This window comes from Halichoerus grypus, chromosome 14 (assembly GCF_964656455.1).
Source record: "Halichoerus grypus chromosome 14, mHalGry1.hap1.1, whole genome shotgun sequence".
Lineage (NCBI taxonomy): Eukaryota > Metazoa > Chordata > Mammalia > Carnivora > Phocidae > Halichoerus > Halichoerus grypus.
The window spans coordinates 21,833,214-21,858,877 of record NC_135725.1 but is presented as its reverse complement, the minus strand read 5'-3'; the positions used below and the strand labels follow the sequence as shown (position 1 = coordinate 21,858,877).

General features: G+C 38.1%; 1 protein-coding gene and 1 long non-coding RNA gene across 2 annotated transcripts in view; one reads left to right on the top strand and one right to left on the bottom strand.

Annotated features, from left to right (window-relative positions):
* Positions 1–25,664, top strand: part of LOC144380149 (uncharacterized) — a 274,054-nt gene that overhangs the window by 86,521 nt on the left and 161,869 nt on the right. The gene's annotated exons all lie outside the window — the stretch shown is intronic.
* Positions 10,636–11,158, bottom strand: LOC118527430 (10 kDa heat shock protein, mitochondrial). Its single transcript, XM_036079236.2, has one exon. The coding sequence runs from the start codon at positions 10,970–10,972 to the stop codon at positions 10,664–10,666; it is 309 nt and encodes a 102-aa protein (XP_035935129.1). The 5' UTR covers positions 10,973–11,158; the 3' UTR covers positions 10,636–10,663.

The following is a 25,664-nucleotide window of genomic DNA, read 5'->3' as shown; positions in this document are numbered from 1 at the left end:
AATAACATTGTTTATTAATTCTTTTAAACAAACCTATAATGTACTTAAGGGATCAGATCTATAACCATTGCACTCCTAAGGGAACAGTTATTCTTCACTCCTGTGCTTGACGTTTTATTTAAATGCTTTCTAAAGTTACATGTAAGAATTACTAAATATGGTTTTGCATCAAGGAGTGAATTTTCTTGTATTTGGTTTATAGTAAATATGGAATATTAGCTAGTCTTTCAGTGTCGGGCTGAAATTATCTGCCAATAAATATTAGTAAATATTGGAGAATCCTTTTGTTCCTAATTCCTTCTTTCTTTCCCTTGTTTCCTTTCACCCACATGCCCATCCTTCACTCCCATCATAATTGTCATACATTGGCTGTCTCCTTTGTGCAACAGAATGTATTAGGTTAAAAAAAAGAGAGGGAGAGAGAGACTGAAAATGAGTGGTTTTCGCTGGAGGGTGATTTTACCTCCCAGGGGACGTTTGGCAGTATCTGGAGACATTTTTGCTTGTCACAGTTGGGGGAGGATTAGTGGCATCCACTGGATAGAGCTAGAGATGCTGTCAACCATCCCACAATAAAAAGAGCAGTTCCTCACAACAAAGAATTATCTGTTCCAAAATCTCAGTAGTGCTGAGGTGGACAAAGGCCAACTTAAATAATTTTCAGGTTTACCGCATACTCTGCTTTGGCATCTTCTCTACAGCTTCCAGGTGCTTTCTGCCTGATCCCTTACAACTTGTAATAAGGAATTGAAGATGATAATTATGGACCATATCCCTCCATATGTAGAAAGCACTGGAGTCTGTATTACTACTTGTAGGTTTCTATTTCTCCCATGGTCATTTTCATCATCTTGTGAGAAAACATTGGTTATTAACCACACTACCATGGCCACACTTTGGGCTTTAAAAGAAGACAAACAGTTTTATATTTTATATTTCTTTCCGGTAAGGATTATCTTATTAGAGGAGTGAGAGGTCTGGTTTTACTACTTTTACTGTTTTTTTATGGTTTGAGAAGTACTGTCGATATTGGCTAAGAGCACAAAACTGGAATCCATACTTTCTGGTTTGAAAACTAACATAACATAATAAAATTAAATTAAAAATAAATAAATAAATAAATAAGGAAGTGAACAAACAAAAAAAGAAAGAAAGAAAACTGGCTCTAATGCTTATTTGCTGCGTGAAGCGAGGTGCGTGTCTGAACTTCTCTGTAAAATGGGGATTTTACATGGGATCGTGTAGATACTGTGATGTTTCGTCAATACAAGGATGATCTTGATTTGAAGCTGCAGTGTTATTTTATGTACCAACAAGAAAGAGAAAATGCTGCCAATTAAATTACTGTACACTATCATGTATAAGGCATATTCCAATTTCAGAGGTTGTTCAAATGTGGGAAAAAATGTGCATCTTAGGAACAATGAAATACAGTTTATGCAGAGTATTTAGTACCATGCCTGAAGCTCAGTATGCTCTAAATATCCATTAGCACTTGAATTGATATATGTGTAATAAAATTCTAGAATGAAAACAGGCCATACTGTTCAGAACCCACCCCAACACTGCGGATATTCTTCTTCAGGAAGAGGACTTTTTGTCCTTCCTTTTTTTTTTTTTTTCTGACAATATTTCTATTCATATTCATTAAAGGGCCCTTAATGACTTGAAAAAGAATACTAGATAAAGAACCCATTGAAAAAATAAGTGCACTCAAATAACTGCAAGGCTCTTATAAGGATGAGGAATTTGGGGTTGGAATGTCTTTTCTCTACTTCTCTCTCTGATTTGGTTCCATGTTCTGAGTCACAGCCCAGTGTATTTTCTGGAATGCCCTGAGTCATTCTCTTGGGCTTTCATACCATTCTCTGTGAACGTTTCTTTATATTCCCCTTTTTATACTGTGTCTTAGTTTTTCTGTGTATGCCTTTTCAATTTTAATACTAACATCTAGAGAACAGGGACCAGGTGTTAATATGGACCTAACATCTAGCACAGTTTCAGATACAGACTATGTGTGAGTTTATAGCCTATGACTTGTTAGCCTCTTTTATGCATAAGATGTAGAAGGCATAGATGTGCCTGGACTAGCAACTAGACTAAGTCAGTCGGTGACTCAGTCTCTGTAGGACTTATGTGAGGCCAGAGTTCAGTGTGTCATATTGGAGTATAGAAAGCATCCCTGTTCAGAAAGAGTAAGAATTTTTTTTTTAAAGATTTTATTTATTCATTTGAGACACAGAGATAGATAGAGAGCATGAGCAGGGGGAGAGGGAGAAGCAGGCTTCCCGCAGAGCAGGGAGCCCGATGCGGGGCTCGATCCCACGACCCTGGGATCATGACCTGAGCCGAAGGCAGACGCTTAACGACTGAGCCACCCAGGCGCCCCCAGAAAGAGTAAGAATTTTTGACGATACTTGCATTAGTCCCATATCCTTATAAACTATCGGCTCTGAGGAAACTGTAGCATTTGACCTCTTCCTGTGCTTGAATGTGGAGCTGGCTTCTGGTTGTCCTTTCTCTTTCCCTCCCACATCTCATTTGAGCATGGCTGATGAACCTGGAGGGCTAAGGCAATTTTAGGGAGATTTTCCAGAGATAATGATCAGATATGTAAGCCAACCAGGGGTGCATGTCTATGGAATATAAGGTTATGTCCTGAACTCGGAGGCACGTAAAGACAACAGCAAGGGTGGAAGAAAACCGGGGTTTGAAAACAAAACAAACCCAACCTGTTCTGGGATTTCAGGAAGCGAGAATATACTCCTAAAATGGAGCTTAGGCCATTATCTGTAAACTCTGGTCTGCAGAGGTTAGACTAATGTCCACAGCCACCAAAGTCTTATCAGATGTGCTGTTGACTTTGTTCACATCAGGTTACATATCAAGGACAAGAACAAATGGCAGGTCGCTTATCGAACTCAGTATAGCATCAAACATAATCTAGGAATATAGCTCGGGGGTTCAGTGTTTTCCTGTTTCTGCCAGTAGCTTTCAGAAATGTGGTCCTCTACCCAGAAATAGTAGCAAGAAAGCCAAAATGCAGCCATAGCCCAAGAAAAGATTATACTCTGCTAGGTATTGAATTTTAGCAAAGGGCTCAGTAGTTTCACATCTCAATTTATCTCCCTTTCTGAAAGGACATTTCCTTTAATACCTCCTGATCCTGGTTTTTATTTAGGCAGATGGTTGGAACATTAAGATAATATATTAACAACAGATGCACACCTTTCCCTGGACTTCACAGTGGGGTGGCTGCTCTCTCAAGAAATCATTAATGGAATTTAAAGTCTCTCACTTCCAGGTCATAGGTTTGAAAAATGCTGCCTCGTTGTATTCAAAACCCATTACTGTCTGGTATGTGTCATCATCATGAGCTTAGTCCAGACATTTCATTGAGTACTAATATGTAGCAATGGTAAGCAGACAGGAAGTGATTTCATTTAAAAGTTGCCACATTGAATCACTATTTTGGGTGATGTTTCAAGTCGCCCTTAGACAGAGGCGGTGTCATTTTGACCAAGGCTGACCACATGCCTCAGAGGCCTGTGTCATCTCCACACACAAATCTTTTGAGACAGAGAAACTAGATACCTTGGGTAGTAGTTTTCCAACAGATTAGTTTACTTTTAGGTATGTCTTTCAAATGTTATTTGATGCTTAATAACACCTTAATTGGAAAAAAATAATAATTTGAAATACAGAAGAACTTAGTGTATGGATTATAACATTCTAAAAGGTAACTTGCCTAGAAAAAATTGTTAATATATTTTAGGAGCGTGGGGAGAAATATAGCATAAAGCCATTTCTTAAACTTCTTTTTAAAGATTATCTGAAGTTACTGGAGAGAGGACAGGTAAAGCTGATGTTTGATTATTTGGGGGCATCTTCCTTTGCAGAGTGAAGTTCATTTACTCCCACAATTTCCCACATGTATATTTTTCAAATATTTATTTTTTAAATTAAAAAAATATAAGAAAGATTAAAATAAACTTTCTGGTGGGCAGTTCTAGGAATTTTAATGTATACATTTTATTTTATTTATTTATTTTTTATTTTTTAAAGATTTATTTATTTATTTATTTATTTATTTATTTGAGACAGAGAGAATGAGAACGAGAGAGAGCACATGAGAGGGGGGAGGGTCAGAGGGAGAAGCAGACTCCCTGCCGAGCAGGGAGCCCGATGCGAGACTCGACCCCGGGACTCCAGGATCATGACCTGAGCTGAAGGCAGTTGCTTTACCAACTGAGCCACCCAGGCGCCCCTAATGTATACATTTTATTACCACCATCACAATCAGAATACAGATAGTTCCATCACCCTCAAAACTTCCCTTGGGCTACTCTGATAGTCACACGCTCCCCCATCCCTAATCCCTGGCAACTACTAATTTGTTTTATGTCACTACAGTTTTGTCTTTTTGTGAATGTCTTATAAATGAATTCATACGTCATGTTATCTTTTGAGAGTGGCTCCTTTTATTCAGCGTAATGATCTCGAGATGGTACCCAAGTTGTGCGCATGAAGAGTTTGTTCCTTTTTTCTTGCTGTGTAGTTTCTACTGTATAAAAGTACCATGGTTTGCTTATCCATTCATTCATTGAGGAATATTTGAGTTATTTCTAGTTGTTTTGGCAATTATGAATAATGCTGCTATAAGCCATTCATGTATAGTTTTTTTGTGTGTGAACATACGTTTCAGATTCTTTAGGGAAAATACCTAGGAATGAGATTGCTGTGTCCTATGCTTGGTGTATGTTTAACTTTATCAGAGAGGCTCTGTCATTTTGCTTTGCCATCACTGCTTTGTATCTGAGTTCCAGTTGCTCTGCTTCTTTGTCAACAGTTGGTATTGTTAATAGTTTTAATTGTAGTTCTTCTGATAGAGTGTAGTAATATCACATCATTTTTTAAATTTGCATTTTCCTAATGACTCATGGTGTTGAACATCCTTATGTGGGCTTATTTGCTCTCTGTGTGTCTTCTTTGGTGAATTGTCTGTTCAAGTGTTTTGCCTTGTTTTCTTTCTGTTGGGGGTTTTTGTTGTTATTGTTGTTGTTTTGTTTTGTTTTACATTCCAGAGGCCTTTTACTTTTTTACACCTATCATGCCATGAACTCATAGGGAACAGGTTCTAGCAGCTCAGGCTCCTTTCTACTGGTTTTCCCAAAGTGTGCTTCTCTGGGTGGAGTAGGCTGGCCCTTCAGGTGAACCTAAGTACTTTTCTCTTTGGCTTCCTTCTTTTTGATCATTTTTCCTTCACATGCTTCAGGAAGCTGTCCTGACTCTTAGAGTATTCAGGATACTTAATACATCCATTAATTTTCTTGGCAAGATCTTGCTCTTAACTTGTTTGTTTATAACAATGCCAACAACATGCTGGGTAACATAGACCCTTCAGTTTTGCCATGGTAACATTTATGGGACATTCCTTTTTGAACAGTGACCATTCTTTTTTTTTTTTTTTTAAGATTTTATTTATTTATTTATTTATTTACTTACTTACTTACTTACTTATCAGAGAGAGAGAGAGAGAGAGAGAGTGCACAAGAAGGGGGAGAGGCAGGCAGAGGGAGAAGCAAGCTCCCCGCCGAGCAAGGAGCCCAATATGGGACTTGATCCCAGGACCCTGGGATCATGACCTGAGCTGAAGGTAGACACTTAACTGACTGAACCACCCAGGCATCCCTTGAACAGTGACCATTCTCCTGATGTCAACAATATCACCTTTCTTGTAGATTCACATGTATGTGGCCAAAGGAGCAATTCGGATGTTTCCTAAAAGACCTAGAGAACATATAGCGGGTACCTCTCCTCTTTCCCTTTGCATTGGTCATTTTGACAAATTACTGGAAGATGGCAGTTCTGGCCAAAAGGAAGAACTTTCTGTTGAGTTTTGAAGTTCAGATTCCAAATAATTTGTAATTGACTTTGTCATTGTACACTCCCTTAAATGTGTCTTTCATAGAGCAAAGGTAAATAATTTTGATGAAGGTTGGTTTATCAGTTGTTTTGTTTTATGGATCATGCTTTTGGTGTTGTATCTAAGAATTATTTGTTTCATTCCCAGGTAACAAATATTTTCTTCTGAAAGTTTTATAGTTAATATTTTACATTTAAATCTATGATTCATCTTGAGTTAATTTTTGTGGAAGGCATGAAGGTGAGGTTGAGATCCATTTTATTGCATATGGATGTATGTCTGAATACCATTTGTTGTAAGACCATCCTTTCTCCATTGAATTGCTTTTGCACTTTAGTCAGTATTAACTGGTATATTTGTATGGGTCTCTTTCCAGGCTTTCTGTTCAGATCCATTGACCTATGTGTCTATCCCACCACTAACATCACAATGTTTTGATCACTGAAGATTTATAATAAATCTTGAAATTGCAACTCTTCCAGAACTGTTTTGGCTATCCTAGTTTCTTTCCCATTGCATATATATTTTAGAATAAGCTTGTCCATAACTACAAGAAACAATCCAGTTGGGATTTTGATTGGAATTACATTCAGTCTATAGGCCAACTTGAGAAACACTGAAATTTTACCTATGTTGAATCTTGCGATCCATGAACACAGTATGTCTCCAAATATTTCAGTCTCTTTTGATTTTTTTTGTCACTATTTTAGTTTTTATCATATAGATGTTATACATGTTTTATTAGATTTATACATAAATATGTCAATTTTTAGAGCTATTTAAAAATAAATATAATAAAAATCACAATAATTTTATATGTGTATATAATTTAATTCAGTTTTCAGTTGTTTATTGCTAGTAAATAGAAGTGTAATTGATCAATGAGTGCTAATCCTTACTATCCAATTATTAGTACTAGAATTTAGAATATTCTACATAAACAATCATGTTGTTTGTAAATAGAAACAGTACTACTTCTTTCCAATTCGTGTTCCTATTTTTCTTGCCTTATTTCACTGGCAGGGACTTCCATTACAGTGTTGAATAGGTGAGGTGAGAGTGAACCTCCTTGCTTTGTGTTTAATCTTAGAGAAGAAGCATTCAGTCTTTTACTATTAAGTAGCATGTTGTCTATAACGTTTTCTGTGTGCCCTTTATCAGGCTGAGCAAATTCTTTCTTTTCCTAGTTTGCTTCAAATTTTTAACATGAACGGGTGTTTAATTTTGTCAAATGATTTTTCTGCATCAGTCAATGGAATCCTGTGTCTTTTCTTTAATATGGTGGATTACTTTGACTGTTTTTTGAATATTAAGCTAATGTTTCATTCCTGGGATATACTCCAATTGGTCATGGTGTGATCTTCTTTTTGTATATTGCTGGATTTGATTTGCTACTATTTTATTGAGGATGTTTGCATATATGTTCATGATGGATATTCGTCTGTTGTTCTCTCTCTGTTTCTCTTTTCCTCTCCATACTGTTTTTGTCTAATTTTTGTATCAAGATAAATGTTGGCCTCGTATAATTAGTTATATAGTTTTTCTACAAGTAGTCTTAAAGATTACAAAATACATATTTAACCTCTCATAATCTACTGAAAACCAGTGTTTTCCACTTTATTCGGAAGATAACAAACTTACCGTCTGTTGCTGAGGTTGGATAATTCCTATTGCTTGTCTTCATCTTCATCAGCCATATCCTCTACCACCTCCATTCTGCTGTTTAGCCCATCTGGTGAGGTTGTGTTTTTATTTTTTGAGTTTATTACCATTTTAGTCCTAAAATTTGTTTGGTTCTTGCTTATATCATCTATTTCTTTGTTGAGAATTTCTATCTTTCTATTTAACTCAAGAGTGCTTGCCTTTCCTTTTTCATGTGTATACATATTTTAAAAACACTATTTGCTACATATTTTTTAAAGCATGGGTCATTTGTATTCAGTATGCACATAATAATTTCTGGTTTTGATTTAAATTGTTCAGTGCATCAGAAGTCACTCTTAGCTAATTATCCTAAATTAGCCAGAAAAATATTTTGATTCCTGATTATTGACAAATCTCGTCATCTTAAGTGAGACAAATGAGCTGTCTAATGAAGATAGCCTCCTCTTCTCCCCAACATCACTAATGATAAAATTGACTAGAGAGGAGAAATCAGGGAGAAGTGTGCCATGCCCATAAGGACAAGAATTTGGAAAGGGAGGAGCACATATTTCTAAGGTGGCGACACAGACTAAGCTTGCGCTGCTCAGGTATACAACTTGCTCATTCAGGTGATGATTTCAGACGCCTCCCTCTTGACATTCTTTAAGATAACAGGCAAAGCAACTTAATAGGCCCTCAGCAGTGTACAAGTCTCAGTATAAGAGTGCTAAGTAATCAGTATCATTTACATGAGGAAAACAGCAAGAGCAGGAGACTTTTTGACGTTAGCACTAGAGACTAGGAGTTATTCATGGAATAATGGTAGGAGAGCATCATAGTATTTGCCCTTTTATCTGTTGGGTCCGGTCAATAGGCCTGTTTCTGTTGGTGGTGCCTGTTTCTAATGCATGATTAATTTGATTGAGGCGGGGCATGGGCAGGGGAGGCTTGACATAGGCTGAAATTGTCGGCTCAGTTCTCATTCTGTGCCATACTGGCAAGATGAGAGTCTCAGCAGGACAAAGTTAGCGAGGTGTTTGTGAGACTAAAACTGGAATGTAGTAACTGATGTCTGTGGTGTGCCGGCCATCCCTTCCACGCCTTTCTGATCTTCTTAGCTCCACGTGTCTGTGGATCAGCTGCTGCTGTGGGCGCTGATGAACGTCACACGCATGGGACTGAACAGTGCCTCATGCCATGTAGTTCTCACCTCTGCTTTGGGGCTTCCCTGTTTGCTGAACATGGGACACGGCAGGATTCTGAAAGTCAGCAAGAGTTAATGCTTGGTGTAGCAAAAACTTTGATTAGTGGAAGCTACTTGCAAATCATTTTCCTCTCCCCTTTCTCTGTGAGCTCAAAGCATAGTCCTGAGATGTCATTTCTATTTCTTCTTGGAGGGAGGGCTCAGGAAACCAAGCTATCCATTGCGTTTATTGGCAGCCACCTGATAACACACTTTCTTACCAACTCCACCTCCATCCTTACTCCACTCTCTTTGTGTCTCTTCTCCTTCCTGGTACTGCAGTCCCTAACATTAGCCCTTAAAGCTATGTCTAATGTTCTATTTTCTGGGGAACATTGGCCAAGACACATAATAACATTATTACTTAATTAAGAGGCCCATGTGAAGTATAATAAAATATGAGATAAGCATTTCCTGTTAATATGGATATTAAATAATTATTTGTAGTTTACTGTGATGAAATTTGTTTGCTGCACTTTTCAAATTTAATTTTTGCTTCCTCTTTGTACTGCTGCACACTCAAGGGGACTCTGGGCTTCAGCTTTTTAACAGGTGTGTGCTGAGGAATCTGTGCTCAGTAAATAGTTGTTAATTACCCTTGAGTTGTTTTAATAGACACTTAAGCAATATGTAATATGGAGGTAAAACTGATCTTTATATCCCCTCAGAATTGCATAACACACTACAAACAAGTTTGTAATATCTTTGGGTCTTTAAAATAATCATGTGAGGTAAGCAGGAAAGCAGGTTTATTTATCTCATGTAGGAATGTAATTGGGGTTCAGGGAGATAAAGAGACTTACCTTAGGTCACAGACAAGATAACTGTCAGAACCAGAGGCAGGTTTACCAAAATTTCTTCTTCCCCTTTTGATCTCTTTCATATCAGGTGTTTGCAGTCATTGGGTCTTGTAAATGGATATTTTGAATTCATCTATTGAAACATCTGTAATTCAGTGTGATCTTTCAGTTTAATTTTTAAAAAGTCTTCTAGTTTATGGGCGCCTGGGTGGCCCAGTCGGTTAAGTGTCTGCCTCTTGATTTAGGCTCAGATCATGATCTCAGGGTTGTGAGATCAAGCCTGGTGACAGGCTCTGCGCTCGGTGTGGAACCAGCTTAGGATTCTCTCTTTCCCTTTCTGCTCCTCCCCACACCTCCCCGCCCCTGCTTGCAGGTACTCTCTCTCTCTCAAAAAAAAAAAAAAAAAAAAAAAAGTCTTCTAGTTTCTAGTTGGAATAGAAAATACATAATATGTGATAATGTGAACTTGAAATAAATTAATCACTTCTATAAAAGAAGCAAGTTGCATTTCACCTAGACTTTCATCTTGACATATCCTATGCTATTTTATAAATGGTTATTATCCTAAATGTGTTTCATTTGTTTATTTTAAAAAAGTACATTCTCAAAGCTCTTTGCTTCTCTCTTCCGATCTTTGCACATCCTCATTAAAGCTCTTATTGGAACAAAATGTAAGATTGGCTATTTTTCATAAATAACAGGAGAGGTTTCTGTTCTGTTTATGGAGCATAGTCTTATACTGTTATAGGGGAATTTATATGTTTAGCTCTAATATGTACTACTGAGATATATAAGCATAAATAATCAACATATGAAAAGCAAACATATATCAAAAGTACATAATATGCATTATGTTATAAATAACTACTTTATTTTTTGTATATCTGGACTAATCTTGGTACGCTAAGAGTTAAATAGTATTTTTTTTTTTTTTTTTTGGATACCATTAGTTTACTATAAAAGAGAGACATGAAAATTATTTACATGATGAAAGATTTCACAACTTCACTGGAATGGGCAACTTCACTTCATGCCATTTTAATAATGATTTCAGTCCACATACTTTCCGAGAATGTCACCATCTCTAAATAAGAAATAATCCTTGTCATCTAGAACTACTTTGGTGCCTCCATATTCTGGGAGAAGAACTTTATCTCCAACTTTCACACTAACTGGTTGAATCTCGCCACCCTTTCCTTTAGAACCCGATCCAACAGCTACTACTGTTGCTTGCAACACTTTTCCTTGAGATTTTTCTGGAAGCATAATACCTCCTTTGGTTACAGTTTCAGCTGCGCTCCTTTCAACTAAAACTCGGTCAAAGAGGGGAAGAAACTTTCTAAACGCCTGCCCTGCCATGACGCCGACCGCCGCAGTTCGTACTCTGCTCTGGAGCTGCCGCCTCTACAAGAAGACCCGCAGTACGACCCTCGGGCCACGTGAACGTGGGAAAAGACCGCCCAGCGCGCAGGCGCGCTCGCTCCCGCCCCCCGCTCCTCCCCGCAAAAGTGGGTGGCCGCACTAGCGCGCCCTGCGATTCGTCCCGAGGTCTGTGCGTCGGCCACTGACGCGAGTACGCAGAGGCGGAAGAAAAGAGGAGTTCTTTCTAGGCTTTTCTAGGCCGCCCGCCGAGGTGAAAGTCCTAGCTCTTCGCCCGTCTTCCGGAAATGACGCGTTTTGAACCTTGACCCACAGAGAGCGCGGCGCTTCCCGGAAAGTTCTGGAACCGAGTGCAGCCCGGGAACTAGCCTAAGCCGGCCCGGAGGGGGCTGAGCCCGCTGGCCTGGCACTGCTCGGGTAGGGAGGGACGGAGCTGGCCGTTAAATAGTATTTTTAAATATAAAATATTTTGAAAGATTTTTGACAATCAGTATTTCTTTATATTTTTTCTCTTTTTGATAGTTGGTGTCTGCTTTGCACCATGAGATTTCTCAAATGATGGTGGAGGCATAAAATGTGTAATAATTAGTTACTGCTTAGGTATCAACAAATCCTACTTCAATACTTTCTGTATGTACAATAAAGGAGAAACCGAAATATTTTTTTCTGTGTGTCAACATTCTCACTCCTCGTACTTCATTAAATCAAGATGATATAAATCCCTGAAGACTGAAGTACAAATTTTAGAGCTGTATTGATTTAACCTTCCCTTTGTAAATATTTCATAGTTCTATAATGTGCAAATGTAGTCACACACAGAACAAAGGATTGAACTTTTCTGTTAGTATACAAAGGGAGTAACTGACAGCTTTTATTATACCATTTAGAAAATAATACATATGAAAATGTGTAAGAATATTTTGTCATTATTATGGATGTCAAGAAAAATTGATGAAACATTGTTTTTAAAGCAAGATTTTTGTAGAGAATACTTTAAATGTACCATTTTCAAATATAAGTCCATTTGCCTCTTATAATTTAAAGTTTTTTTCTCTTACTATTTTTTAAAATTACTTATTGGTTCTTTTCAAATAAGGGGCTTTTTTTGTTGGTGGTGGTCTTTTATCTCTCTCTCTCTCACTGACGCTGTGAAGAAACTCAGGTTTTAAATATGTGATATTCTGGTAACTTCCATAGCAGCACACGGTAAAGTCGTGAGGGTATAAAGATAAATATTTCATTGAAGGATCCATCAAGGAGAAGTAACCTTTCTCATCTAAGCGTTGGGAGTAAGGCTGTAAAAATGACAACTATGTTATACTACTGTTTAATGTTTCTTTCTTTTTAAGCTTTATATAAAAATAAAGCCATAGTCAACCGAGAAGATTATTGTGAATGCTGATATATCAAGACAGAACAAAAATAGTTTTCTGCTGCCATAGATATGACATCAAAAAGAGGATGATTATTTGTTCTTTCAGTACTTACTTTGCTAAGAGGGAGGCAGAGAAAATGGATCTTTGGGTGAATGATTAGAGGCCAGTATCATGAGATAGTCGCATGACCTACTTTTGTTAAAGAAAAAGTTTGGTAATTATACACACACACACAGTTTAGAGTAAGAATATTATAGATTTATAAACTGGTAACTTAGTGCACTGAAACCAAAATTCAGTGTATACTGAGTCTGACTACATTCGGAACTTAAAGAATATAAGGATGTATATAAAGACAATTTCCGCAAACAGGGGCCCGGCCTTTCACTAGAGGCAAACTTTAATCAGGACAGATAGACTTTTCAGTATTTAATCTGTTGTGAATTTTCTTACAAAATTTTGCCATGAAAATGTAATAAAACAGGTATATACAAGGAAGGCTAATTATATTCAATTTCTTGTACTAATTCTTTAATTTAGGACCAGATGACTGGTTTTTATTACTGTGTCAGTGGGGTGTGTGTTTATGTATTGTGTTGTGTGTGTTGTGTGTGTGTTCACATGTGTGTGTATCATGTTGCACCATGTAATCTCATTTAAAGTGAGTTTTATTTTCTTGGAGACAGTTTAGGCTTTATTGATTTTAACATTTCTGATTATTCCCTCATAGTGTTTTCTGTAGAAAATGTCTAGATTTCCTGTTACACATTCAAATTAAAGCATGGGAAGGTATGGCTCCTTACAAATGTCCCTTCCAGCCTGCCCTTTTATCACTGAATATACGTGTAGAAAATGATGTTATTTAGGAATCTTAGCCATCTTGTGATCTCAGAGTCTACTTTTTCTTATTTTCAACTCCTTCCCACATACCTGTTTCCAAGTCAAGCCTGACCTACCTATTCTCCCAATCTATTGTAATAACTGGAACATGATTACTTATTTCATTTGAAAAGAATGTATTGACCACTTGCAATGTGCTAGATATGTCCCTTCAATGTAAGTTGGGGTGTAGAAAGATCTGTATCTTGAGGACAATCTGCTTTAGTTATCTTTCCCCTTCCTAGGTTTTAAAAAGAGCTGGGTATGATGTAGTGAATTCTTAGAAGATGTAAATTACTTTTACTGGGGGTATAAAAATAAACATTTCTTTGAAAGATCCATCAAGGAAGAAACCACCTTTCTCATCTAAGGGTTGGGAGTTCTTTTTTTTTTTTTTTCTTTTTTTAAGCAAGTCTCCCCCCATCTCCCACAAAGTGGAGTCCTTACTGCTGTGTGACCCACGGCTGCAGCCCCAGGGATGCGTATGTCTAGGACCCTCCCAGGCTCATGTCTGCCTGAGGCTTGGGGGAAGGGCATAGGTTGATTTCCTAGCCCCAGTGTCCTGTGGTGGCCCTAGCAAAGCAGGAGCCAGGTAGTTAGGGGGACCATGCCTGGGGGTGCACTGGGACTGGGGCACCAGCGGGTAAACCCAGGTGTCCACTGAGTGCTGGACTCTAGTGAGGAGCCATTGGGGGAAAGGACAGGGTGACATCTGTGTGCCAGAAAGCCCCTCTGCCTGCTGTGAACACGGGTTGGGTGGGGATGGCTTTAACCTCAGTGAAAGGCGAGGAAACAGGCTCAGAGAAAGGACTAATGTGGTCTGGAGTGAGACCCTTCTCTAAAGAAGCTGACCTCCGGGGACACTGCCACCCGCCCTTCTCAGGCCAAGTTCTCTGGAAGAGCTCTCCCATGCTCCCCCACGCTCCCCACCAGCACCCCCCAGCTTCACTTCAGGGAACACTTGTTCAAACTTGCTCCCCACCCTTCTCATGGACGGGTTTGTTCTGGGCCCTCATCCCTAAGTAAGCACCCGGAGAGGCAGACCCAGGTGGCACTGGCCTCCCGTGGCAGTGCCCACAGCTAAGGATCTCAGCCCTATGGTCCTTTTTGGGGTGGAGAGGCAGACTGGTCTGCCTGAGCCCTGAAAGGCTGCTTCATGGGTTGACCCTCCTTTAGGGCCTGGCTCCCCAGGCAAGCCCCATTTGGACAGCATGTCTACAGACAGGGAGACAGAGTAAGCAAAGGGAGCAGAAAATGCCTACTGCATCTGTTTATTTCATTCATTCAACACTCAAATAAATGGAAACAAATGGTTCTTGAACACCTGAACTACGGTGTGGGTTCTAAGAGGTAGACCATTCCTGTTTCCTCAAAGGCATGATGGTCCTCAGTGCTGGTTGAGGGATGATGATGTTTCTCTGGTCTTGGTTTCATACCCTGACTCCTTTCTGCTTTTGTGACTAAACTTTAGATCCTTTTACCATAGTTTAACAAAGAGCCCTTGAAAATTCGGATGTCTTTGGGTGGTCAAAAAAGTGCTGTGAGACATTGAGTGAGTAGCTGTACTTCTCAAGAAAATAAAATGGTGATTTTTAGAATTAAATGAGAAAGTATATGTAAAATGCCTAAAAGGCACCCAACATAGGGGAAACTCTTAATTATTTGCTATTATTATTTATCAAAGCACATTTTTGTACAAATATTGTGTTTCTAAATGTGGATATTTCAGACTCAGATTTAAGTTAAAAGTTATTAGTGCTAGGTACTGTGCTGGGTACTTTCTTAGATGTTACCACATACAATTCCTAAAGCAATCTTCCAACTCTGGAAAAATGTTTCCTTTTTAATAAATGAGCAATCTGAGTTTCAGAGTGGTTAAGCCACTTATTTAATGTCACACATTAAATGTCTCCAAATTCCAAGTTTAATATTCGTTGATATGCGTTAATAATAATTATAATATTTGTTACATTTATTAGGCACTGAATCTGTTTAGGCATTATATTCACTTAATCATATTACATCATTTAATCCTCACAATATATCTGTGAGGAAACTGCCAAAGACTCAGTTAAGATTCAAAGAAGCCAAACTATTAGCCTACACAGGCAGGAGTTACAGAGCAATGATTTAAATCCAAATCCATGCAAGTCTGAAGTCAGTGGTGGTCCTACTCCTTTACAATATCCATTTTTTCAGAAGCTACTCCTACCAAATGAGAGTCAATTTGAGCAGGAGAAACACACATCTTTTACCTCGATGTGACAATACTGTAGACCGCTCCTTAAATGTCACAGGCTAGGGACTACTGGCCTGCAATCTCACATTTGGTTTTTAATTGAACTGCTCATGGAAATCCTGAAATGCCTTCAGCATCTTTGACTCCATGTCCTTCCTCTCTTTCTTTGTTGGAGTAACTCCCATTCTCCATTCTTCATTCTCCCATTCACGTTCTCCAAGCCTTAGAATAGCTGAAACCTCTGCAGGGAAGTCTTTCCTTCTACGTCCAGTCTCCATAGCACTGTATTTCAGATGTGTTCTGATGGTGCCCTGGGCTCATGTGCATCACACACCAACCCCAAAGCTCTCTCCCCCCAACCCCCCGCTGCCCTCCACTAAATTAGGTCTTTAAATTTCATATCCACCATGGAGCCTAGAATTTGGAAGGTTCTTTAAAAAATTTGTTGAATGAGCAAATAAATAAAAATTACTTCTTACCCATATCTTTTGTTATTTCCCTCTGATCAGTGATTCATTCTTCAGCAAGAGCAATTTCTTTTCTCTACTATTAAGACCATGCTTCTTTGCCACCCACTCTGAAGTGGTTCCCCTCCTCTTATTTGTTGAGAGCAAGAACATTATTTGGTGTAAGGAGATTTTAACCAGATCATTCTGGATTTCACATATCATTTCTTGTTTCTTAAGCTCTCATTACCTCTGATCTTTCCAGCTTTGGCAAGTGACATTTTTTCTGAAACTGAGTTTTGGGATCCTTTTTGTCATGGTCTGAATTCCTGGTCTGGTTGCTTTTGTCTTTGGGTGGTATATACATATATAAAAGAGCTTCTTGGTTAGCTAAAAACCACATCCCAAACATTCATGAGTAAACTATGACATAAATAGAAAATCACAAACACTATTGCTATGATAGTCCAAATCTCCTCTGACCCCAGAGGATGAGGGAAGGGGGTGTGACCTGAGTGACTTCCAAACTTTACATCCCTAGATTATGGTATTTTTAGTGACTCTAGGCTAAGCTGTTTTAATTGGCCAAAAACTAAGCTCTGCTCTGGTGGAGTAGAGAATTACTCTTACTGGTATAGTTTCAACTGTTTTACCACATTCTCTCCTCCCTTAATTAGATGCTACAGAAACCAGGGTTGGAATTAGCTACTAGAGATAGCCATCACAATGAAGGGCTTGGTAGGGACTTGATACATGGCACATTTCCCTTGAGAAAACTAGTACGTAATTATTACTAGAAGCACATAAGAGGCATGATAGCAAATTGGCAATGATCAGACTATGCACTCTGCCAGATCCAGGTTCAAATCCTATTTCTGCAATTTCTTAGAAGCTATCTTCTTGGACAAGTTATTTAACTTCCCTGAAGTCCAGTCTACTCATCTTTACATATATAATCATAGTTCATTAAAATTTCATAGCATATGTATGGTGTGATAGTGTCTACATAAATTATGGGTCATACAAATACATGTTGTATAGTAATTTGCAAAGCATGATTATATAAAACAAACTCATTGGAAGGATAGTCCCTATCTCTACTACATGCACTAGAAAGTTAATTGCTTTTTATTTCTTTGTCTCCTCTTTAGACCTGTGTTATCCATGGAAGGAGGTAATTTTTTTATTCATATTTTTATCCCAGGGCCTAGTAGAATCCATGGAACACAATAAACCTTCTTTAATATTTTTTAAATTGAGCCTTAGAGAGGTTCAGTGATTTCTTTAGGGTCCCTCAGCAGGAAAGTTGCCAATCAATATGGGATGCATGTAAATCATCAAGTCCAATAGGCATTCCACTCTAATTTTCCAATGATGCAGGTCTAGTAGCAAGATGACATCCACTAGTGGTCCAGAACGTTAAATATATTAAACAACAAATTTGTTGGGTATGATTTAATCTTAACTAAAAGTTGCTTTCCTCTCAGCTCTATATGTCTAATTAAACATGAGGTCTTAATATGTAAGAAGTAAAGGGCAAAGGCATTAAAGATGTAGAGTCTGCAGTGTATTCATAGAGCAATTCCTTCTTTAGAGGGAAGACTCCAGCTGCAGTGGCGTTGAGCTTAAGGTTTTGGTAGTTCATTTATCTGGCTGATGGTTGAACATTTCTAAGGCATAATTACTGACTTGAACACTCTCTGTGCATTGGCTTCAACAGGGATGATGTTGGCAAGCCTTTCAATTATGTGGTTTGAGGTCAGAATGAAGTTTATAATTTTCATTTTAATGTTTCTTATCTCTAGACAGATCCTTTCCATTAGTTGGTATACACTTTGCCTCAGTGAATATCTGCTGAGAAACATAGATGTTAAATGACTCACTTTCATGCCAGAGAACGTCTCCCATGTTTTCAAATGAAATGTCATAAATAATGATCAACAGCCTTTCTGGTTTTTCCTAGCGGATAATCAAAGCCAGACTTTTAGTAACTTGACATTCTTGAAAACCACCACATTCCTTGGTGAATCTATTTCACAAACTCCCCAATTAACATAAAGGCATTAAGAGATTGAGAGAATATATTGTGGTTCAAAATGAGAGAACCTGTTAGGGTAAAATCCAAAATATATAGAGAGATTCTTAACTGCTTGAAAGATACACAAACTATTGTCAGCTGTCAGAAAAATGATAGTGTTTAACATGGGGTATGTGTGCAGCTCAGGGAAGACCAATGAAGAATTCCAAAATTATAATTTTGTCAAATGATGGCAGATAGGTTTTCACTTGTGGATCAACCCAGAATGAAAAATACCCAGGCGTATTTTTTTTTAAAAAGACTTTAGGTGCACCTGGTTGGCTCAGTCTGTTAGGTGTCTGCCTTTGGCTCAGGCCATGATCTCAGGGTCCTGGGATGGAGCCTTGAGTAGGGCTTCCTGCTCAGCAGGGAGTCTCCCTCTCCCTCTCCCTCTGCTCCTCCCCCTGCTCATGCTGTCTCTCTCTTGCTCACTCTCTCACATAAATAAATAAAATCTTTAAAAAGACTTTAGAGCTGCTTCTCTCTCAGTTGGGGAGAGTGGTCTGGGTAAAGCAGCAGTGTGTATAGGTGAGTGCAAGAAGGAGGAGTGACAGAATACGGAGCGCCACTTTACTGCTGTGGACCTGGGCAAAGCCTCAAGTTAGTTCTGGAAAGAATGTGAATCCTTTTCATTACTTCTAGAACTTACCTAATGTAATCTGGATGTCTCTTTAGCAACTTCCAGATAATTATCTCAAGTCTCTTCCTTTTTCACATTAAATCTGGGGCAGATATCTACAATATGTCAACTGAGTGGGGAATATATATATATATTTTAAAGCCTTATTTATTTATCTGAGAGAGAAAGCATGAGTGGGAGGGGCAGAGGGAGAGGGAGAAAGAATCTCAAGCAGACTCTGTGCCAGGCATAGAGCCTGACATGGGGCTCAATCTCATGACCCTGAGATCAGGACTTGAGCTGAGACCAAGAGCCCGATGCTTAACCGACTGCACCACCCAGGCGCCCTGAGTGGTGAGTATATTATAGGTACTACATGTTCTTAAGTTGCCATCTCTTCTAGGACTTGCTGGCAACAGAACAAACTTGGATTTCTGTATCCCTCTCAAGGGACCCCTTTTAGCATGAGGCGAAACATATAGCTCTTTGTGCATTTGGGCATCTCCAAATGAAACGCCAAATGTCAATATTACAAGGCCATTTATCAGAGTCTCTGTTTTAGGGGATCACTGGCCTTGAGCTACCATAAAGAAATAAGTTTTTTCTTTAGCATAATTTCTCTCAGGTCATGTTTACTATAGTTTAAATCAGGAAGGCCCCAAATATCTCTTACCTTTCACCATTCTATTGTGGCCACTGTCTGTGGCTTTCTATTTAATAGTTGTGTGTAGTTACTTCAGGCAAATCTTGCCAGAATTTGCTCCCAAACTTAAGGACTGAGATTCCAACACAAGGCACAGCTCTGTAACTCATCTTCTTGGGAGGTTGGCTCCCCAAAGTTTGGTGTGTTGTGGACCAAACAACTGCATTATTAGATTCCTGTGATAAAATGTTTGTGCATGTAATCAATGTTCGCATTCTTAGTTTACCCATGTGACCTATACTGAATCCCCAAACATGTGCCAAGTCTGTCCTTCCTTCCTTTTTTTTCCTTGTTCCTTCCTTCTCTCCCTCTTTCCCTCCATTCTTCCTCCCTCCCTTCATGAGTCAATCAGCTCAGTTAATCAAGAAATATATAATAAATATTTAGTGTTTAGTTTCAAATGGTGAATAAAAGGGACACCGGGGTGGCTCAGTTGGTTAAGCAGCTGCCTTCGGCTCAGGTCATGATCCCAGGGTCCTGGGATCGAGCCCCACATTGGGCTCCCTGCTCCACGGGAAGCCTGCTTCTCCCTCTCCCACTCCCCCTGCTTCTGTTCCCTCTATCACTGTGTCTCTGTCAAATAAATAAATAAAATCTTTAAAAAAAAATAAAGTAAAATGGTGAATAAAAAACAGACATCACCTGCACTCTAAGAACTTATTCCCCAATTAAAGAAGTAATGACTGAATGACATAATAAATTTATAAAGTATTGGCAATGAATGTGTATTACTTAAAAATGGTGTGCAAGTAGGCTTATTAAGTGGTCTTGACCGAGCATGTGTTCAGGAAGGCATCTGTTGCCCAATCTTGCCTCTTGCCCGATTTTTGCCATTTACAGCTAGTCACATGAAAAAAATAGGAATGTCACGAAAAACTTGTTTTTTGTAACAGTTTTATCCCTGTGTGGTTCTTTTGATTCATCAAGTTAATCTCAAAATTGTTACAGCGGCCAGTTCCATAAAGGTCTGTTGATGTGCAACAGACACAGCGGGCAAAGTAGATGTACTGAAACCCGACTCAGAGGAAAAGAAATTATTTTATTTTATTTTATTATTATTATTATTTTTTTTAATTTTATTTATTTGACAGAGAGAGACATAGTGAGAGCAGGAACACAAGCAGGGGGAGTGGGAGAGGGAGAAGCAGGCTTCCCGCGGAGCAGGGAGCCCGATGTGGGACTCGATCCCAGGACGCTGGGATCATGACCTGAGCCAAAGGCAGACGCTTAACGACTGAGCCACCCATTATTTTAAACACATACTCCCTCCCTGCCACATGTACATCAGCCTCTTGGTAATTTCGAAGATGAACTCAGATGAATCAGTGTGGAGATTTCCCCCCACTCTTCCAGGATTAAAGCATTTTTTTTAAAGATTTTATTTATTTATTTGACAGAGAGAGAGGGAGAGAGAGGGAACACAAGCACGGGGAGTGGGAGAGGGAGAAACAGGCTTCCTGCTGAGCAGGGAGCCCAATGTGGGGCTCAATCCCAGGACCCTGGGATCATGACCTGAGCCGAAGGCAGACGCTTAATGACTGAGCCCCCCAGGCGCCCCTAAAGCATTTGGTTTTAACAAGAACTTCAGAATTAATCTTTGTATGCTTCCTTATCTTTTCTCGCTCTACTGAGCTTTTTAGTCGTGAATGCCCTAAAGCAGCACAGCTCTCATCGTAAAACACGGGAGGCTCCGAACACAACGATCAGTGTTTTCTATACGCCCAACTATTAGGAACAAACCGCAGGTCTCTGTCTCTTTCTTGCACTCCCACCGGCTGTGCCTGCCCTAACTCAATCTCCACATCTTGTTTCTCCATCGACACAACCATGGGCATTGTGTTCAGGTTGTAACACCTAGTGGTTAACCAGGAAAACCATCTAACTGCTTGGGAGCAAAACACACGAAAACCTTCCACAAGAGCAGACCCCAAAGTGGATCTTGTGGCTTTCTGTACCGGGAACGCAAAAATCCAGTGGAGGTGCTCAGAACAAAGAATTCATTCCCATTTTTCACCCTGTGGCAGGTTGCAATGGTGCTGTTTAGTATAGGGTTATTTTACAAAGTTCTAGGAAATAAAGAATGACTTTACCACCACCCTCGCCCAACCCACACACAAATTGAAGTAAACAAAATGTCCAGTTAGATGCATATATTTTATAAATCAGACAGTATAAAATAATAGGGCCATTTTGGAAGAGGGGCACTTTTGAAGAGTAAACATCTAATAAAAGTGTTATGACTCATCTACATGAAGAGGCTCTCAGCAGTGCTCCAAGGTCATAGAAATTTGCAAAAAGTGCTTAATGTCTGACAGTCTTTCCCTAATGCTAATATGGACATTGAATTAGACTGTGCCCCTGAATGCCCTTCCCCCAATTGGAGATATTTGGTCTGGCTTCTAGGTTCGTAGAATCTAACATCTGGAGTCTGCTTATACTCCTAGTCTCAACTTTTCTAATTCCTTGACTAAATATGCTCCTCCAGATTCTGTATTCTATTTCCCAGAACCTGTGACTACAATGAGAAATCATTCCTATGATTATGGTGTGTTATATGGCACGCTTGACCTTGAGATAGGGAGATTATCCAGGTAGACCACATCTAATCCGTTAGAACTGCTTTAAAAGGCAGAGAGTTTTTTTTCCAACTGGTAGGTAGAGAAAATATCAGAGAGTTTGTGTTCTCTTGTTGGTTTGAAGATGGAAGGTCCACATTCTGTGAATACCAGCATCCTGGAGGAGCTAAGAGTGCCCCCATCTTACTCACTGCCCAAGCTGATGGCCAGCTAGGAGAGGGGAACCCAGTCTGATACCTACAAGGAGCTGAATTCTGCCGAAGGTTTTAATGAACTTGGAAACAAATATTTTTCCAGAGACTCCAGATAAGAACCCATCTTGGGTGACACCTTAATTTTGACCTTGTGAAATCCTGAGGATAGAACCCAGTTGCACCCACCTGGATTTCTGACCTATCAAACTGTGAGCTAATAAATGAATGTTATTTTAAGTGGCTAAATTTATGATAATATCTTATAGCAGCACAAGAATATACGCTCTTACTGTCCCCCAAGCCTTAGTGGAAATAAATTGGAGCTAAAAAAACCCCAAGAATTTTAAGTCTGAGCAAAATGTTTTAATGTACTTGGGAACTTTTTTATTTCCTTTAGATGCTTGAGTTTGATCAAAGAGTTTAGGAATTAAAATAAGCAAGTTATGATAGTGCCTTATTAATGAATGTCCATCATTGATCTATCAAACTTTCAAAGGTCCATTCAATAACTTTTAAGATAGAATAATAGATGCTTTTATATGCTGACTAGAAAAGGAATCCCATCTCATAATCATGAAGGGGCATCTCTCTGTATCTGGGAGGGACCGACAGGAATGAGAGAGAATCAGGCGGTTGGCCTTAGTGAGACTGAAGTATTAAAAAAGAAAACATCACAGGCATTTACTTAGCAACATTAGAGATTATTAACATGTTTAGAGGAATTGAGTTTTATAGTAATACACTTTGCTGTATCATTTAATATTTGATTCACTTGGATTTATCTTTAGGGAAATAGTGAAGTATTTAGCATAAATTCTCACTTTACTATATGATAAAATGTTGAATGTTTTATGGAAGCACACCCAGTAAAAAAGGCTTTATTGGATGGGTTCGTTTAAGTTCAGCAATAGAGGGAAGGGACGTGTAAGGATTGCATAAAGTCTTGGTAAGAATATAAATTTAGATTATGTTCTAATCTGGGAATGGACTTTAGTATTTATGAATATGAATGATTAGCCTGTTTATGGGTTTTTATATATATTAAAAAAAACTTCTGTACAAGGCCCTGGAAAATGAAACTTGCCTGACTAATGGATGTTTAGAGAAGATGTTCTGACTAATTGAGTTTTCATTTAACTGTGATTTTTAAAATTTTGCTTGTGATAATTGAAAATCTTTCTCAAGTATACTATTCTACTTTCTTGCTTTAAGAAGTATACTGTGCTGAAAATGAACATATTTCGAGCTCTCACAGGTTCAAAGTTATTATTAACTCAAGGGTTAATGTCAACAACTTGAAGTCATTCATGTTATTTATTTTTAATGTAAATTCGTATGTATTAATCTGAACTTTTTCATGTATCACCAGAAATCTTCTCTTAAAGTAAAATGCAGAGTAATAGAGTTCTGTGAAAGTTTCTTTGATTTTGGTTCTGGGTAACTGAGGGGCATGTGTGGGTGTGTGCCTACATAATTACTATGTTTACAATCCATAAAACGGTAGAAAAATAGAAGCATAAGGAGAAAAACATAAAAATCATACATAATCTCACCTCACTGTTCGTCTCTTGGGATATATTCTTTGAGTTTTTTTCCATTCATGCAATAATATTAATTAAATGTAATTTTGTTGAATATGTTATATTAACTATATTAAATACTAAACAGTATTTAATTATATGAAATTATAATTGTATTAATATGTTTATAATATATTATAATAAATGATAAGTATAGAATGTTTATGCCACTACCTAAATTTAAAGAAATATGTCTAAAATGTGGGCGACATATAAGAGAGATGAAGAAACCAGTCTTTAAGAAAGAAAGGGGCTGATGGAAAGGGTAGAGTGTTAGAACTTCAAACATAAATATAGGCTACTTCTTTCTAATGGAAGAGAGAAGTGACATGGAGTAATGGGTAATTTAGGAGGTGTTTATATTAGTCTTGGAATGTCGTCAGAGAGGCAAATATACACACATACTCAGACACATGTATATCCCCCCCTGGACCTGGGTGGGTGGTAGTAAGGAAACACTGGGTTATTGAGAGTAAACCACAAAGAATTCCATCACTGATGAGTAATTGAGGGTGACTCTCTTTCCAACAATGCACAATCTGTTTGAGACCTTGACATTCAAAGAAACCAGTGTTACTGCACATGGAGGGAAATTTTCTAGTGTACCCAGGGATGCCTTTTCTTTCCCTATTGGTTAAATCATACGATTTTAGAAATGGAAAGAATCTTAGAAATATTTTAATACTGCCTCATCTACTGAAGGAGGATATTAAAATCCAGGGAGGTAAGGTGGCATGCTGAGAATCATTAAACATTTCTGACGATGGTCAAGAAGTCTTGTCCCTTAATTTCTAGTCTACCGGCTTTCCCAGCTATGTGATGAAATAAACATTTACTGGGGAACTTTCTATGTTCAGGAAGATGTTTAAATGTAGTGATAATAAAAAAATTTATTGCATTGTCTCTGTCCTCGAGGCATTTACAGGTAGGAATCAATTAGAAAACAAAACCATATATTATTAAGCTAATAATCATGTGAAATAGACTGAGAGCAGCAACAGATACTAGGAGAAAGAGGCTGGAGCCATTAAAAAATATTTTTTTGAAGACATAATGTAGATTTTGGAAGTAAATGAAAATATTTTTCAGGGTTTGGAACAGAACTGCCTTTGGAAATAGTTATCACAGTAATTTTTAATTTTCAAAATTCTATGTTACTGTTTAAAATTTTGTTGATAATTTTGTTTTATTTCACTGTTATTAGAGAAGATAACCTGTACAATTTATACCGTAAAGTTTTTATTAGGAACTTCTTTTTCTGCATTAGACAGATATTTCAAAAATTTACTCTATACTATATTATTCAAGTCTTTATTATTTTTACTTTTCTGTGATGTACTATACTTTTCTTAGTTTATTTTTCTGTGAGAACTATGGTTCTGTTAATGTTTTCTTATATTTCTGTTAATTTTTGCTTCATTTATTTTAATACCATGTTATAAGCACATAAATATTACTGACTTTTATATCTTCATGGTGGTTTTTACCTACTTCATTAATATCAAATGGCCACATTTCACTTAATGACATTTTTCCTTAAATTTCTCTTTACCTGAAATTAATTTGCTCACTTTCCCTTTATTTTCCAGCTGATCTTTTGCTCAGTCTTTTTCCATCTTTTCAGCTTAGGTGTATTTTTTCAACGTTGTTCATAGCTTTTTAACATTTTTTGGTAACAGCTGTATTGGGATATAATTCATATACCCTATAATTCACCCATCTAAAGTATAAGATTTAATGGGTTTTGGTATATTTGCAGAGTTATGCAAACACCACCATAGTTTCAGAATAATTTTGTTATTGCAAAATAAAATCCTGTACCTTTTAGTCATCATCTTCCAGTAATCCCATCCCTCACCCTAGGCAATTACTAATCTACTTTCTGTCTCTAAAGATTTTCCCTATTCTGAACATTTCTTATAAATGGAATTCTTACAATATGTGACCATTTGTGCTGGCTTCCTTTCATTTAGCATGATGTT